The sequence below is a fragment of the Tachypleus tridentatus genome, chromosome 3, assembly GCF_004210375.1.
Source record: "Tachypleus tridentatus isolate NWPU-2018 chromosome 3, ASM421037v1, whole genome shotgun sequence".
In the NCBI taxonomy this organism is placed as follows: Eukaryota; Metazoa; Arthropoda; class Merostomata; order Xiphosura; family Limulidae; genus Tachypleus; species Tachypleus tridentatus.
Genome location: NC_134827.1, coordinates 89679467 through 89698667, shown reverse-complemented (window position 1 = coordinate 89698667; position 19201 = coordinate 89679467). Strand labels below are relative to the sequence as shown.

Below are 19201 nucleotides of genomic sequence, written 5' to 3'. Positions count from 1 at the left end.
CCACAAAAATGCAACATTTCTGATATTTGAGGCTGTGAGAGTTGCAATGAAGTTTCCCTATTCAGTAAAAGTAGTCAATAAGTTAGCCTTTGCTGGTTGTTGACCAGCTGATTACTCTCTAGTCCAGCATTTCTAAAACTGGGAGTCCTGATCCAAAAGAAGATTGCAAGGCTCTTGTTGGGGGGAGTGTGATAATTTGCTCTTATTTTATGTGTCTGTGGAAAGGAGCTCTCACAGCCTGAAATATTTTCAAAGGTTGGAGTGGGATATTAAAAGACCCTTTCTCTTGTGTCTTCAAAATTACATACTGTTAGTGCAAATAGTCCTTCAGTAGCTTTGAGCATAAAATCAACAAACACACAGTACATATGCTAACATTTGAAAAATTTAGAAAATGAAAATGAGAGCATGAGGGTAAACTATGTGATTGAATTTCCCAGTTTTAAATAATAACTTTCAGGTGAGACATGTAAATAGTAATGTATTTTGGTTATCATAAATTTGCTTTAAAAAACAGTTTTAGTGATTCTGGGTTATTGTAACACTATTTTTTCAGGAAACTGTTTTAGTAAAAAAAAAATTGAATACAAAACCTATACAGAAGCTTCAAATTATAGAAAATATATCATTTCTGTCACTTTTGTCATTGTATAATTGAAAGAACAACTTCCTAGAGCAACTTAAGTTACTATGTTTCTTATACTTGTATAGTAGCATGTGTAGGCTTCAGTTTGGTGAAACAAACAGTAAGCAGCTTATGGTTTTTATATGCATTATTTAGAATAGCTTTTATCAGTTTCACCATTGAAAAGATTTGGACTTTAGTTCAAAAAACGAAAGTCCCTACTATGTAAAAACTACACTAACAAACACAACACCAACATTATTTAAAGAATACAGTGCAACAACTGCCACGACTTCTATGTTGGAAAAACAAGTAAAAAAAAATGGAAACCAGATTCTAAGAACATAAAATAAAACTTTCACATGTTTTTTAATGCTGCAAATCAAATAAACATGGAAAACACCAAGATACTAAGTTGGGAAACAAATGTAAACAAATTCAAAATCAAAGAAGCCCTACTTATACAACTAAAACCAAAATTAAACTAATAAAAGAATACCTTTATATTCATACTAATTAATAACCTAACATCTAACTGCAATGTCACAGCCATTGGTACATGTACACGTTTACACTCTTATCCCTATGATGTGCCTGACAATGGTCAGTTGCAAATTCTCTCTTTGTTAACTTGAAGATGTCCTAGGAAAATAGAAACGTTGTTTATTTTAATTGAAGGGCTAATACCCATACCAGCTATCTTGAGATGCATTAGTCAAAATTAGTTTTTCTGATAATTCTAACTGTGCACATCATGTGAGAATAATTGATGAGCCTGACAGTTAATCAATTATGAAATTTTATGAATTGACCTTCTCCAATTTTTTTATCTTATAACACACAGTCTTATATTCCTCTTTTAAGCTATAAACAGATTATATACTTTTATGCAGGTATTTTAGCATGAGCTAACTTACAGTAGTTTGCTACCTTTTTTAAAGAAGTATTGTGGGAATGTAGTATTTGCTTCAACAACAAACTTAGGCTGTACTTAGTAAGAATATTTCTTTACCATTTCAGAAGTCGTAGAAAACTAGAAAGGCAAGAGTCTGTGAAATCTGAAAGTAGTAACAGTAGTCAAAAAGATGTTTCAAGAGAAGAAAAACATCAGAAGTCTGACAAACAAACAGCAGAGTGGTTAATAAAAAACATTCCTTCACCAGATAGATCTGAAGATTCTTGTTCTCAATTTTCCTCCTCTTCAAAGCAAGAGAAGAAAAAACAAAAGGGTAAATAATAAAGTAACAATAAAAAAAAAATAGTTTAAAGATCAATTAGTAGACTAGGAAAAGGAAAATTTCTTTTCCTTAAATGCTAGAAGAATTTTTAACTTGAATGATATTTTTCTTTTCCTTTTTCAGTGAAGAAATTGAGATAATGTTGTTATGTGATTCTTTAGTAGGGTACATGAGGAGAGTCTGTGAGGTGAATATGGAGAAAAATATTTAGATTATGCTATTTAGGGACAGGGGTATAGGATGTAACTGACAAAGCAAGTGAGTTGAGGGTTGGGCTGATAGTAGTGATGCAGTCTTTGTATTTCGTATTGAGATTAATGATATAGGAAAGAGTAGGTTAGAGGAGCTAATTGTACAAAACACTGATAAAGACATTCAAAGAAAAGGGCCTTAACTTTATTCTTTCATTGATACTGCTAAGACTTAATTGTGAGAATGAAATGTATAGGTTACAAGATATTAATGCCAGGTTTGGATTAATATATAAAGATCAGCAGTTTGACTGGATGGATTTGTGGAACCACTTCAGTGGAGAGAGGAGGTTTTTGAAATCAATGGTTTGCATTTAAATAGGGTAGGAACTGGCTTGTTTACAAGGGTTGTTAGCTCAACTGTAAGGGCAGTTTTAAAATAGGACTAGACAGTGTTGAGGGTCTGAATAATGAACAAATAAAATGTAGAGAAAATATAGTATACAAACAAAGTACAAAAGTGATTTTAATGGTAGGCTAGACTTTTATTATTGTAATGCCAAAAATATAAAAATTAAATGGATGAATTTAGAGAACTGGTTGGAACAAAGGATTTTGATGTAATGGGAATAACAGAAACCTTGTTAAATGTAGACAATTCTGATGGTTATGATGTCTTTAAAACATAGATTTATAGGTTGTTTAACTGTAATAGAGTACTAAAAAATGTGGAAAGGAGTAGCTTCTTTTGTAGAATATGAGCTGTATCCTGTTTAAGTTTAGGATAGCAAAGCTAATAACATTGAAGTTGATTCTGTTTGGGTTTTTGTTACTGTTTATGAGGAGAGAAGGCTTATAGTTGAAAAGGAATTTGTTAGACCACGAGATGAAACTGATGAAATTAATGAGAAACTTTACAGTGAGATAAAGAATTTAATTGTTATTGAGGTTATAATTATGGGAAATTTTAATTTCAGGCATACATATAGTGAAATTTCAGATATAAATCATAAGGGGGAGATAGGTGTTTAGAAACTACTCAAGATGTTTTTTTTTCACCAGTTGGTTAAAGCATCTACTAGAAACAATAATGTATATGTATTGTTAGCATTTAATATAGAAATGCTTGACAAAATGGAGATGAGGGAACATCTGTGTGCAGGTGATTATCATTCAATGAGATTTGATATTTTGCTGCATATGAAACTAAAAAATAAGAGATTTTGTTCTAAATTCCCAAAAAGCAACTAATTTAATTGGAGATACTGATCAAATGTGGAAAAAAATCTTAAAAATTCTTAAATATTCAAGATATGCATATTATTTATGGACATAATAGGGTGACTGAAATAAAAATCCAAGTTGTCTTACTTAGGGTTAGAGGAAAAAAGTTAGGAAATGGAAAAAAGTTGGCTGAAAAGATTTCCTGGCACCAGTCATACTGCTAATGTTAGTACTTTATTTATTCAAAGTTGAAAAGGGATGCTGGAAGCATAGTTGTGCATGTACAAACCAAGAATGCATACAGAAAACTTCTTAAAATTAAGTATTTGCTTGTTGTGGCTGAATTAGTTCTGTTGACATTTAGAATTCTAGTTAAAGTGCAAAAACAAAATAAAGTATAATTGATTTTATATTTTGATATTGCCAGTAGAATGAAAAATTTATTACCATTATTACAAAAAGGAAAGTAAAAGAGATTTTATGTTCATTAGTAACTTTTGCAGTGCTTAATAATGGAAGTAAGGTAAGAACAACTAGCCCTTCAAAAAGAATTGATTTCTTATTATAACAGTTAAATAAGGTATACCAGTTTATTTTTATGTTGTCTGTTAAGACATAAATAGTTTTGGTGATGCAGTTACAAGTAATCTCATGATGTATTTAAATATGATTGAAAGGTTTCAGTTACAGCAGAGAAATGGACTTGCGTGCTGGTTTCAGCTATAATCAATAAACCTTCTGTTAATACTAGTTTACAATGGATGGCTTATTAAACTGAAAAATAACATTTATCTTTGGCTTCTAGAAATTCACTGCACTTCCCATAAAGCTGAATTGGCATTGAGAGATAGTCTTTCTCTGTCATTTGCTGATGTGAGAAACTTCATAAAATGGAACAGATATTAGAAGCAGCTGTAGAGAAATTAATGGCAAAAAGCAGGAAAGGGAAATTTGATACCAATCATTCTAACATGAATATAGAATGGGCAACTAAGAAATGGGAGTCAAGCATGAAGAATGGCATTGATTCTATTGGTGATGAACATTTAAATGATCATGATAAGATTGATTCTGTCTAGTAGATTAAGTGATGAGGCTGAAACTATCAGGTTATCCCATAAGTAACACCCAAAAATTTAATATGGAAAGTGCATCATAATTTCTGTCTTTGTAGAAGGCTTTAATGACTAAAATATGTAGTAGGATGTGTATAAAAATGTTCAGAAAAATAAAAGAAACTAACCCAACTCCACTTTTTCAGATCATTAATCAAATAAATTCTTATGAAGATGGATGTGCCTGAGGAGCACATCAGGCATATAATGCTTTAAGTTTAAAAAAATTAATAATGCAGCAGAAACTAGATGAAACATTCGAGGTCTTTATGGTGCAGAGTCTTTCAATTATGGAAAATGTCAAAGGTGGTTTGAGAAGTTCAGATCAGGTGACTACAGCTCAAGTGATGTGCCACGTTCAGGTCGTTCTGTTGAGTTTAATGATGACTTGCTGCTGGCTACACTTGATGAAGATTATGCTGTAACAGTTGAAGAACTAATCAAAACTTGGAAAATGGGTCCCCCATGATTGGCAGAAGCCAATCTTAGAGCAAGAGTGGGTATTTGCATTTCTCTGCACTCTCATGAACGTAACTCACCTTTTCTTTCAGACAACTTATTGACTGGAGATGAAAAATGGTTTTTTTATAAAATGTTAAGTGCCTCACACAATGGCTCAGTGCAGGTAAACTAGCTAAAGCACAGTCCAAAATGGACATTTGTTCTAGGAAAGTCTTAAGCTTTTGGTGGGATATTATTGGTGTGATCTACTTTGAGTTGCTGCAACTCAATATAATGGTTACATCAGACTTCTTTTGTCAACAGTTAGAATGCTTGAATGTTGCACTGAAAGAAAAGGTCTGCTTTGATTAATCATAAAGGTATTGTGTTACACCAGGATAATGCATGGCCCCATAGAGCAAGGATCACACCTACAAAAATTGAAAAGCTAGACTGGGAAAAACTTCCACATCCTCCTTATTCTCCAGACCTTGCCCCCATCAGATTATCATCTATTCCAAAGTTTGCAAAACTATCTTGATGGAAAAGAGCTTGGAACACATGAAGATGTCAAAACTACCCTCTCCACATTCTTTTCCTCTAAACCCCAAGAATTTTATAGGTGTAGCATTCAGAAGCTTGTGAATCATTGTCAGGAAGTAATTAATAATAATGGAACATACATTATTGATTAAATAACATTAAAGGCATTTGAAATCCTTTCTCTTTTTCTGAACCTAATATCAGACATTACTTTAGGAATGACCTGATAGTTTCCTAGGGGATCATTTGATGTTGGCATTGTTGATAGATATGATTTGTATGTGCACAATGTGTATGAGGGTAATGATTGAATATGATCCACTAGCTAACAGTTAAACACAAATTGGACAAAGGATCATAGTACATACCAGTGCTTATGCAAGATTGTGTCTTTCAATTTATTAAACAAATATTGAAACTGATGCTTTGTTTACAAGTAAAACATTTAAATACCATTTTAATCTTGTTTATAACTTATGAAAGAGTAATTATCATATAATTCTAGTCAAAATGTTCTGTGGAAAACTAACATTATAATTATTCCAATTTACTGGATGTAAAAATTTTTGATGATTATTTCTTTCATCAAATTAATATAGCAAGCCTGATATTTTTCTATTACCTTTATTATGTCCTTAAAATATGAGCAAAAGTTAAGAGAACCTTTAATAACCCTCTTGCCATAGGCATCCTTTTGCTCTCTGGACATCCCTTTTTCTCTAATGTATTTACTAACCATCCAAAAAGTACTAAATTTAATGTAAATTCTTACTGTATCATTGTTATCATTCAGAAAAAGCATAATGTTCATAGCCTTCAATCTTGTTTGATTACTGATCCATCAAATATAAAATCAGACTCCTCTTTCCATACCCACCTGTCACATTCTCTCCTTCAGGATTTGTTAATAACTCTTGACTTATATTTAATACTTTAATATTTATTACCAATAGAAAGACAAATATTTCATATGTATATAAAATGATGTATTCTATTAGATTATTTTCTGTATAGGGAATTTTGATTTATCTGTCAGTACAACTAGCTCTGAGTTGGTAACAGTTCTTGTTGCATAGTTAGCGAGCCACAAAAGCAGCGATAGTCATGGGACATTGTCTGCTTTTTGCATGTTATTACTCTTGTCTTTTGATGCATTGTTTAACTAAATAAACAAAATTGAGTTTACTAATACGAGTTTTAAAATAGTAAGGGTAAGTATCATCAACACTTGACAAAAAAACAAATCCAGATAAATACCTTGTTTCTTGTTCTTCATGTATATTTTTTATTTATTATTGTAAAAGTAACTAAAATTGAAAAAGTAGGAAACTTGTTAGTTGATGTTAGACTAAGTAAAATGAATAAGCAATAATATATTAATGTTCATGACACATACAAGTATGTAACTTGGAGTATCTTGTGCTTTATTGTTATGTCATTTGATAGTGTAAAATGAAGTGTGTGTTCCCCAAGTGATTTACAACATATAAGGCATGAAGTGTACTGGTAGTTGCATATAGTTCAAAAGGCAAACAATCAATAAAGTTTAAGCATAAATAGATGTATAATGTTATTTGTTTAAGGCTACACAAGATAAACAAATGTAGTTATTCTAGAAAGTAAAAAGGGGGATTTATGTATAGTTTGTTTTTTGAGGTTGTTACAAAGTCAGTCAAATTGACCAACTTTGTATAGAGTTAGGGTAGAGAATATAACATGCAAGATACATTTAATGTTTCTTGAAAACCTTTTGAAATGTATTTAAGAGCTTTTGGAGATTACACTAATAAACTTGTAGATTTTTATGATAAAGAAAAGTGATTTGTAATCACAAAATAAATCACTTTGCTCTCAGAACAGAAAAAAAAATACTTCACTAAAAAAATATTCTTTGTAACTATGAGACCTGTTCATTGCCAAATTTTGTGAAAATACATGTGCTCAATTAAAAAAAATCTAAACTATAGTTGAGTATAAAGAGGTCAAAGGTCAGTCAATTCAATTGACCTCATGTCAAGAGAGTTAACAATACAATTTTTTTTAACTTTTTCTACATATGTTACTGAGTTACATTCAAAATTTAATTAAAGCACTTGTATATCAATGTATTTTAATGAGAGTATTATCATCAAACTAATTTTTTTTTCATTTATTCAAAAACAAATTTAAAACAATAATGAAACTTCAATTTTGCCACATGACACAAGGTATAAACAGTGTTAGAATTTGGAAAACTATAGCTTCAAGCATAAAGGGTAGTCATGCGTGTGTACAGCTGTGTGAGAATGTAGTTCACTTAGCCTTTTGACGTGTGTTTCAAAGATCTTTAGTTGAATGCAGTTGAAACAAGAATTAAATTTTGTTAACCCCTGATGGGATGCCACACTCATCATCTGTAGTTAACATTGAACTTTGGAAGGTGCATGTACTTTCAAAATGTATGTGTTTATAGTCCTTAGAAAGAACTCATTTTACACTATAATCCAACAACATTGATTTCAAAACTAGTGCTACGTTCTCAGGTAGATATAACTGCTTCTATTATTGGGTATTTTGTTTGAGATAGCACTTCAGTTGTTTCTTACCTACATACACTATATTTGGAGAGACAAATAAATCACATTTAGGCTTTATTTTTATATTATGTGTTACATATATTTAAAATTTGTATTTATATTATATTTTGGTTATTTAATAACCAAAGCTTTCCCTCACTCTGCAAGACTTACATTGCCAAGCATGTAAAAAAAGATCTTGCTGGAGGCTAAGGTATCTCTGGCATATTGTTTTGCTGTTTCTAGGTATCCATAGATGTATGTAAAGATAAATAATCAACACTAAAGGCTAAAGAAGAAAAATAAACATTAATAATAAACTATAAGTTGAAATGTAAAGATGTGAAATTGTGCATATGACCCAAAGAAGTTGTTTAATTATTATTCAGGGCAGAGTTAAACAGTATGTACACATTTTTGTCTCTTAATTTTAAGGATTTCTTTACATTGTATGTTGATGATAATTATAGTTAGTGGTATGATAGAGAATATGGAAAACAGAATATAAACATTTAACCTAAAACATTTTTTATATTAATTTAAGAGGTTCTAGTGTTTGCTAGTGAAATCTAAAATTGAGATAATAAACAGTATTTTTATTATCAAAATGAAAACCATCTTGCACGTGAACTATTATTCAGTTTGAGTGCACTTCGGGTAACAAATTTTTATTAGAAATAGTAGGAAGAAAACATTAGATATTTTCTGTTTTTTGTAAACTATATACTTTTATGAAAGTTACGGTAAACTTTTAAACAATTTTATTCTTCATTTTTATTACTGGAATGAAATTCAATGAGAGTTATGTAACATGCTTAAATTTGAAGCACATCATTGTTATAGGGTTAATTGAAAAATTTTACAGTTTGTTACAAATTGTTTTTGTTCAAATTTGTAAATAAGGAATAGGTTTGATATCAGCCTGCTAATGGCTCTTATGTACTGTATGGCAGGAACTATTTATAACCTTCATGTTTTCCAAACATCAGAACCTGTAATTGGTACTTTTTATCTGAAATCAATCTTGAATACTACAGACTAAATTATTAGGTTACAGTTTAGTAGTATGACCTAGAATTTGTTACTGAAGTGTTAATTTTGAACATACTTCTTTTTTTTCACTTTGTTCTGTGATAATAATAAAAAAATTTAAAGTATGAGAATAGAATGACTTTCTAAGACCTTATAGAACTTATTCATGAAATAAGAAAATTGAGATGAAGACATGATTTTAGAGTGTAGCAAAAATCAATATCTCTGTCTGTGCTTTTGATGTGTCCTTGGGACTGAAAAGTTGATAAATAATTAGGGGAAACTCTTTAACTGCTAAGACCTTTGATCACTATTGAGTTCTTCCTTTATGTAGGAGGACAGAGTGGTCAAAATTAGTTATGGATGTTTCATTATTCATTGAGAAGTTCTGTATGAGACTGTTAAGCATTCATCATCTTTAGGTATGATCATATGCCTGTTTGGTTCACCAATAAACAAGGAGAATGAGATCTACCTAGTAGATGAAGTTCTTTGTAAAGAGCTGTGACAAAACCATGCAAAATAGCTATTATTTTGCTATGATCATTCAAATGTATGGGGTAGCTAGTGTCCTTTATTTACAGTCAGCAATGCTTCCTGGTGATATTCTGAGATTGTTTCCAGCATCTGAGGACAACATTTACCTGTGAGTGTTATGTTTTCATACTATAGACTGTAATCAAGGATTTTGCATATTTCTGGATGTACATATCTTTGAGCTTTGGGAAGAGTTGAAGGTCCTTTCCTAAATATTTATAGCATCTCAACTACACAAAAGCTGGTATCAGGTGCTTGTCTAAATTATCATTTTATTATAATAATATGAATTAGATGGTCAAAGTACAAACTGATGGCTGAAAGTGTTTTGCTACTCTGGTTCCAGTTGATGAAACAAGGTACCACAAAAGGGAAGGAGTTTCTGCAACGTCTGTGGCTTGCTTGGTCGCTTGACGTGAAATATTTTTTATCTTTTTTCAAAATGGATTATTAAGCACAATTACTGTTCAGATCAATAATGGAGCAGATGTAGGAGATTTTACAAAAACACAAAAAAAACTGTATTTGCAGTTGTTATATCTAGTTTAATGAAGATCTATATTGACAGCTTCACCCAGAATATTTTAGACAATTTCAGTCCATTTTCATTGCCTTTCTGGTTACTCTTCTCTGTCGAAACTTTTTTTCAAACAAGAATATAATATCACTAAGAAAAACAAAATTATGATCATTGCAAAAAGTGTGTTTATTTTTGCTAAGAATCTGTAACCCCTCAAAAGTATATTATGTACTGTGATTTGTTAAGCATTGTCATAGTCTTTTACTGCTTATTTTATACAGGCTTAGCTTGCTGTCCTTTCATGATATGTTAAGTAGTGTGGTTATCTGCTGATATCATATATATCTTCTGAAATAACTATAAAATAACATTACATATGATTGGAAAAGAGCATGAATTAGACTTTGCATTTCAAAATAGGATTAGTAAAACTGGTTTGAGCAATATATTATGGTTTCATGCAAAAGTTTCTAGTCAGCTCCTGTAGCACTGACTAGTCATTCATTGGGAATTTGCTGTCTTCTGCACAAATGATAGAACTTGGAATTTTTAATTGTTTCTTTTAGAAGTTCTTTACAATCATGAATGTACTTGTATGTTATCTTAAATTTGTTTGATATTTAAAGAAATTTTCTTTGAGAAGATATTGGATGAATTTAGTTTAGTGAATAAAGTAGGTGAGTGCAAAATATCCTGATGCTTTAAATAAATCTTTATTTATTAAACATTATATTTACATTCATTTTACAAAAATAAGTTGGCTACCTCAGTACTTGATTATTTCTGATTATTATGAGGAAAAGTGGGATGAAGTTTATTCTAAGATTAACTAATCATTTTCTACTTGTCCAGTCACAAGTTGAGATGAATGTGTATTCACCTTGTTTTGTTTTAGTAAACATTATAAGTTTTTCACATACAAAACTCTGTTTTTAGTGAAGTATTTTTAATAAACAAAAAAGATTTTTCAGGAATGTCAATTTTTTTGTTCACTAGTTTGAGTGCAAAGTGATTTTCACATTGAGATTGAAAATACTTCATCACAAAAATCTTGTATATTTGTATAATCTCTAAAATCTCCTAAATGCATTTCAAATGTATGTTTGCAGTAAAATTTTATATTTTATTTTCTCTACTTTCATTCTGCATAATTTGACTGACCTCATAACCACCAAAAAATGAAAATTTTATTACTTTTTTCTTTCTAGAATATCTTCAAATTGTTATGAGACCACATTTATTTATCCTGTCTAGCTTTAAACTTAAAACAGTACACACACACACTTTTATTGTTTTATTGCCCTTTGAACTGGTTCTAACTACTATTCACACCAACATAGGTTGTACATCAATTGGAGAACATAAAGTTCACAATACACTATTGTCTTACATTACCTATGAGCTAGCTACTCATGCATAACTCATTTCCTATTTGTACATTTTAGTTACATTTATAATAAATAAAGAATGCACATGAGAAACAAGAAATAAGGTACTTGTCTGGACCTTTTATACTAATGGTAGTATTGTACTTAATGATTCTTATTGCATAAAAATACAATATAAGTGATGAGCTTACATACAGTACCATTATATGGGGTGTATTGATAAAGGCAGAGAAATTTGCAAAATAAATGTTGCTATGGTATTAAAGTGGTTTATAAAAGACTGAACTATACAAGACCAGTGTTTAGACAGGCAAAGCCGAAGAACAGCTCTATTGTAAATGAAGGTAAGTATTGAAAATGCAAACAAGTGTAGTGGTTGAAAAATTAAGATTGTAGAATGTACCTGGGTTCTTGTTTTTGTTTGCTTGTAATGGTTGTAAAGGTGGGGTGACTAACTGATTTACCAAATATAAGTGATTAATGAACTTGCAGATTAAGTGAATAGAAATGGCCAATAATCACCCAGATTTGAATCTAATATTTCTTATGAGGCATATAAAATGTCTTTAGCTGATGTGGTTAATGTACATCTTTTTAATAGTTCTGTTTTTCATGACCTTTTAGTAGTATTTGCATCATAATAAATTCTTATTTATCATTTGAAAGTATTGTAATCAAAATGATATGTGGTTGTAGACATTACTCATTTTCTTAGGAAAAATATTGCTTGAAAGTAATGGAGTATTAGTGAATGTATTCATATAAAGTATTTTTTCTGTTCACATCAAATTAAACTGGGTAATATTCGTTATTTTTATAGAGTTTATTAAATATCATAATTTAAGGGTTCACAAGGTATTGGACCTCATTATTTAAGTATGAATGATTTTGTAGTTTTTAATTTTATATTTTTTACTCAAATATTAAAGACTGCATGTTTTCTTACATTCACAGTTTTTAACATCATAACAAGTGATTTTCTTTATTTTAGTATTTGACTATTTAAAAAAAAAAAAATGTCACTTCCTGATTTGATAATTTCTTTGCAGATAAAAATAAGCACCCTGATGTAAGGAGTAGATCAGAAAGTCCAGTAACTGTACAAAATTCAAATAAGGGAAAATCATCAAGGCCACAAACAGTAAGAAAAGCTAACAACAAATCATATAAAGGTAAGTGCCCCATAGCTGTAATTTTTTTAATACTCTCGTAATAAAGAAAATTCAACATTTTAGGACTCCTGATCTGTTAACAGGTGTTTACAATTTAAATATTTCAGTGTGCATTATTTTGTTAACAATTAAATATTGTTATATATGAAGATGTTATGTGGAATATTTAAATAGAAATAAAGTGGGAAAATTATAGTTTGTTGTATATCTACTGTTCTGTCTGAATATGTAAATTGGTGTCAAACAATTAATATAAGGTTAACCAAAAACCCTTTGCATATATATATTCAAACTACTGTGTTGAATATTCTAGTCACCACATCAAGGCTTAAATGTTCCTATACATCAGGTAGATACAGTCACTATGATCACACAGATGGATCACAGCCTTAAAAAGTGTTTGGTTTATATTTAACATTATGGGTACTTTTCCTTTCACAAAAATGAACTCCTGATTTTCTAACAATATCATTGGGGAACCCCCTTTACAAACAGTACTATAAAGTACAGTATATTAAATAATAAAATATAATACTTGAAAAAAATGTGTGTGCAACATAAAATAAATATATGTGTAATAAAAAGTAAAGCAAGATTTACAAAAAATTCTTTCCTCTGTGTTCCTTCCCTTCTCTCTCTCTTTCATAATTATCACTGGCATAAAAACAGTTAAAGTATCTGAGGAAAATAAAAGGATGATGGAAAAACTCAAACATGTTTGAAACAACAATAATTGAGAGGATTAAATGTACTTAGGGAGCACTGTCTTGTAAAACTGGTAGTTTATACTAGTGATGAATATATGTTCATGAACCTGAATTCTGTTCTGATGTGGAAAAAGAATTAAAATGTGAGATAAGAAAAAAATTCCCTTATGCGAGTTTGAATTATTAGTTTTGAAAGTTTGTAGACTTAGATCTTCCCTTTCAAATATATTCAAAACATTACATCATATATTTCTTGAAGAAATGAGTTCAGGCAGTTTGTAATATTCTCTAAAGATCCATAAGAAAAATGCAGGTGAATTCTTTTTATTTTTCCATTTTGTTTTACTGTAACAGTTTTAAAGTAGGTACACTCTAGGTTTTGAGTGATTTATTTTCCTGTGCATAGTGGCACACATTAGACAAGTGACAATTTATTTGTTAATCTTTTGCATCAGATAATTATAGTGCATTAGCTAATGTTTGTTGCAAAATAACAGCAGCTACGTTGATGCTTACTTATAAACTTATGATTTACAATAATGTTATTGTAGACTCTCTGTTATACAACAAAACAGAGTACAAAACGTGCACGTGGACGTGTAATCTTTATTTTATTTATAATGAAGCATTGTAAAATTTGGAACAAAGAGTGTTTACGTGCATGTATGAATATGTAAGATTGAAGAGTAATAAACTTTTTCACCTTGTAGTTACAATATGATGTCTGTTTACACATGCTGTAGAAATGTCAGTTCAAAATATAATAAATAATTAGATTGGCTCCTGGATTTGAAAATTGGTAACAGAATTCTGAATATTGCTTCTTCTTCTCTTTTTTTTAACTACTTCAACATTTTATGAGCCATAATAATAACTGTATGAGGCTCCTGGATTATTACTATCAGGTTCCATTAAATTAACATTGTGAGTGTGATAAATAATGCATTGGTGAGAGAGAGACAGCAGTAACTACAAGCAGGAATTGGAGAAAACGAAAAAGGGTTGGGAAAAGAATCACAAGGTGCAGAAATACTTAGCTACAGAAGTAGAAAAATGAAGAAAGTTGTTGCCATCCAAACAGCAAACATTGAAACTTCAGTTTTTGTATTAATCAAATAATGGTCAGCAAACACCTACAGCTGTATGTATCCCTATTATCAAATATATTAAACATATAATTGTCATAGCATTGATGTTAAATTGTAATTATAGCATAGTTATCCAGATACTTTGTTTTGCCAATTCCATGCAGTTATATTTCTTGAATTTTAGATGGGTAACTCTGCTATTCACTTGTTCTTGATTCCACATGTTTTAACCTTTACCCACAGAAATTTTAGTATTTGATAGATTTTTAGGTGTATATTTTCATCAGAGGAAGTGTCAATCATATTGCTGCTTGACTGGGAAAAGATTGAAGTAGTTTAATGTAATTAACCTTAATTTTAGAAAGTTCTCTGATATGTTAATTGAATTAAACAACCATACTAACTTTTAATTATTAATGGCTTATTGTTTGTACTGTTGCATTGTTACTTTGAAAAATGTTCTATGAATGTTAACAAATCATTGTTTAGTTGCATAATGAAGGCTCTGGCAAGAGGGATTAAAGCTTATGATAAAATAAATGTTAGTGAATATCTTTAGTTTATTTAATTAACTTTATTAAAGGCTAACTACCTTATACAGTACTTTAGTGAAGTGCTAACATAACACATTCATGGCTTCAGCCATGTTTCTCATTTTTGTATACATGAATATGGTAAAGTGAATGTACTTGTAAAGACCTTTTGCAAATACATATAATGAAATGTAGTTTTATTTTCATTTTTTAACACATCTTAAGAAATTCCTCTATACTGTAAGTATTATAATGTTAGTACAACTGTTAATTAATGAAAACTAAAATACCATCTTTATTTTAGTATAATATTGAGTTTATAAGCTGCATGTGAATGATCCTACAGTACATCTAGTAAACTTTGGAATTGTAGCTTGTTTGTTAGTGTCTTGGTAAACATAACCTTGCATGTAGGATTAAATATTATAATATTTTTCATGTTAAGTGTAATATGCATGGAGAAGTAGTGTTTGGCTGTGCATAATTTCATTAATTTTTCAAGGAGGAATGTATAATGTTTATTTACTCTACATATTTGAGTTTGTCTTTAAGCAAGATGTGACTTGTTTGATGTATATTGCTTATATTTCATGTTGTTATTAAAACATAATAATACTTGGTTCTAATACTAAATTTTCAGCATGTTAGATTGAAAATTGGGTATACATATATTAATACCACTTATATAATAGTTTTGACTTTGTAATCCTACACTAAGAAGCAGTTGCTGACTTTCACATTGGCTGTAGTGTCTGTCAGTATAACAATGCATCTAGCTATGTTTTAAAAGTTGTTTCAGACTTTTGTTATATAGCATAAACAAATGGTAATCCTTAATGAGAAATTGTGTTATACACCTTTTGTAGTTTTCCAGCTGTTTGATTTTTCATTTCCAAATCAACCATCATAGTGTTGTTGAAGTACCAGTATCACATTTATACTTTTTTTTGTGTCCATTCTTTCATTTAGTCCTGATTCATTATTCCTGTATTCTAATGTTTCTCAACTTGGATTTATTTACTGAACATTTCATGTTCTATAAATATATTAAGGTACCAAAATATTCAATTTTAGTTCATGTTTTCTTTTATCACAGAAGTGTAAGATTTAAAAGCAGTTCATGTGATGAAGTATTCTTAGATATTTGAGTTAATCAGCTTGTTTGATTTTACATTTATGAGAATTGTTTGTATGACATACCTTGGAACTTTGAAGAAAAGATTTTACATTAAATAATCTGAGTTTATCATCAAATATAATCTTGTGAAAATGCTTTTAAGGTATTGAGTCAACAGTTTCTTTGCAATAAAATATCATTATATGGGACTTAATATCAGTCCTGCCCAAGAATGAAGATAAGTTGTGTTGAAACATTGTTTTGCCAATCTAATCTGATGATTGATTACAGTTTGAACTGTGGTGCAGATTTTTTGGGTGTTTTTAAACATTTAAAAGCAAATTCATTAGTTATGTATGATGCAAATACCCTTAATAACTATATATAAATATTCTTTGTGCTGTAAATATACAATTACAATTTCTTTGTCTTTATAGATTCTAGAAGTGACAGTGAAGACAGCATTAAGACAGAGAATGGTTTGTTTTATATTGAAATATTTGTATATATCAACTTAACTAGTATATTTGGAGATCTTGAATTTTTCCACAAAGTTTTAAAAGAATCTATTGAGACTTTTCAAACTCTCATCAGAAAGATCCTTTATTTCACCAAAGTTTATAATTTTAACCCTTTTGCTTCATGCTGATGCATTTTGTGTTACTTCAACTGGGGAAGGACATTTATGCAAAAAACATACAGTACCTCTGAGCAATACTTATATAACCTTGTAAGATTTTATTAAAGATTAGAAATGTTTTGTACACATGCTATTTAATCATTCATTGTTAACGATGAATTCCATAGTCCAAGTTACCATTGTGGAAGTGATATCTTCTACCACAACATACAAGCTATAGGTTGGAATGACCCAGGTTTGAAATTATCAGCTCTCATCTACTGTGAGATTGATTGTTATAGAATTCAACATCTTTGTCCTGATATTGCACATATTGTCTCTCAACATGCTGCACCTGTTCAGATCAACAAGGAATTTGACAGCATTTTCCTTCTGCATGATTTTGCTGTCTCTTCCTGTGCCCCTACTGCAGAAGTAGCTAGGTTTCATGTGGGTTTTCTAGACATTTCTTAGATGTTTTGTTTTACCTGTCTTCCTGATTTTCTATAATCTCCTTACTTCTTTGTTACATGATGCCTTGTCTTGCTCTCCGTATTTTGTGTTCTTTCCCTTCCCCAATATTATGATTCATGCAGAACATCTTGCCTCTCAAATAGTTGAAGGTGGTAGCATGATTGTTTGTCTCATTCAGAACCTAGAAAATCTTCTGTTACTGTCTCTAATCCTGCTTCTTACAAGTTTCAACCTCCAGAGATTCCTCCTCTCCTTTTAATATTTGATGCACTTGGACATGTTGCCAACTGTACTGATGGATTCTGGTCCAGTGGGGGCTCATTTGACTGATTTTGTTATCTCGTGGTGAGCTTCAGCTGCAGATCTATGAGTTTGATGTGGCTTTGTTATAAGAAAAACACAAACTGTTGAGGTGTGTTTTTTCATCAGTTCATCAGTTTCACACCCTGTCCTTCCACCTTGATTTGGCTCTATGTGTCTTTATCAAGTGTTCAAGTCTTTTGTTTGAGGTATGTATGTTAGGGATTACTTTTACACCATTACATGGATGATTGGCTTCTTTTATTTCATTCAGAATCTGTTTATGACTCGCCTGCTGCTCTTGGAATTAGCTCGTATGGGTTTGTTAATAAATTTGGAGTTGTTTTTTATGTGTACATATTTTTAATATGTGGATTTTTTTTCAACATTCATCTTATTTAGGCTCAACTTCATTCAGTGGATCTTTCAGTTCTTTATGCCCTTACTACTCTCTCTATTAATGTCTGTGAGGTTCTGTCACTTTTGCATATGGGGTTTTCTCTGGAAACCCTTATCCTTTGGATCAAAGCACTTATTAGACCTCTTCAGTAGGCTTTGCTTGAACAGTGGAATCTTGTGCAGAATCCATTAAAGGCTGTTAGAGGGGAGGGTCCTCCTCCCTTTGTTGATGATCTGCATTGGTGGTTGGATAGGTCTTGCATGTTGGCAGATGTTCTTCCTTCCTTTCATACAATTTGCATATCTTCATAGATGTTTTCTTTCAGGGCGGGGGGTCGTGAGCCAATCAGCAGGAAACCTCAGGTCTGTGGTTTCTGGCAAAACCTTCTTACCATAACATTCTGTAACTTCTGCCTATACATTGTCTTTGAATTTTTTTTTATCTTGCCAGGAATTGTCTGATCATGATACATTCTGACAATTTATATGGTGATGGCTTATGTAAATCACCAAGCTGACACCTGTTCTCATTCTCTTTGTGACCTAACCTTGGAATTTTTTTATTTAGGTCCACACACTTGACATTTTCTTTTTGCATGCAGTGTTCCAAGTGTTTTTAGTCTGGTTGCAAATGTGTATCCTTTCTTTTGTCTTCATCCCAGGATAATTTCGATCATCCACATCACTTGGTATTAAGTCTTACTGACTGGCATAACCTTGGTTTCTGTGGCTGCTTCAATCTGATGTACCATTTCCTTTCACTTCATCCATTTTATGTCAACCTCAGTAACTGGCATTTCATCTAGCCTTTAATACTCTGTCTTCACTTCTGGTTTTTATCCAGTTCTTGGCAAGGAGATTCAAATTTACCAGGTGATTCTATTCAATTCTGGCTTTTTCCACTTGCCCTTCCTACCATTGGTCTTTTAGTGAGAGGTTTTCTCCTGCTTGACCTAATTTTCCTCAGGACTCTGTCTCCTTGATAACAGGTTATCAGGCTACCTGATCCCACACTTTTTTATGTTTACATCTCATATCCTATTTATATTGTTGCATTTCTTCTGGATTTCTTGTCTTCCTCAGCATGCAATCTTTCTGGAAGTCTGGCAATGCATATAAGACACCAAAATGTACCTCTTTCATTGAGAAGAGCCATGTATTCAGTATACTAATTTGTATCCTTTTATTAGTGGTATTAGCAAACTTGATATATTCCAGTTGGTAGTGTACTACCTTAGTGGTTTCAGTTTTGTATTTTTATTTTGTCTGTGATAACTATTTCTCTAAAACATGCTCCACTATAACTGGGTAAAATTGAGCCATTAACTGTATCTGATCCACAAAATTGCCATTGTTGAGCTCATGAAGTTTTCTTGGATTATC

General features: G+C 30.9%; 1 protein-coding gene across 14 annotated transcripts in view; it reads left to right on the top strand.

The window, feature by feature from the left end:
• egg (SET domain bifurcated histone lysine methyltransferase eggless) overlaps positions 1–19201 on the top strand; it is a 196199-nt gene that overhangs the window by 159732 nt on the left and 17266 nt on the right. For all 14 annotated transcript variants that reach the window (XM_076495536.1, XM_076495545.1, XM_076495537.1 and 11 more), the window contains 3 exons: positions 1646–1854; positions 12459–12581; positions 16464–16505. In XM_076495536.1, coding sequence (XP_076351651.1) covers positions 1646–1854; positions 12459–12581; positions 16464–16505 — 374 coding nt within the window. The remainder of the gene's footprint in view (positions 1–1645; positions 1855–12458; positions 12582–16463; positions 16506–19201) is intronic.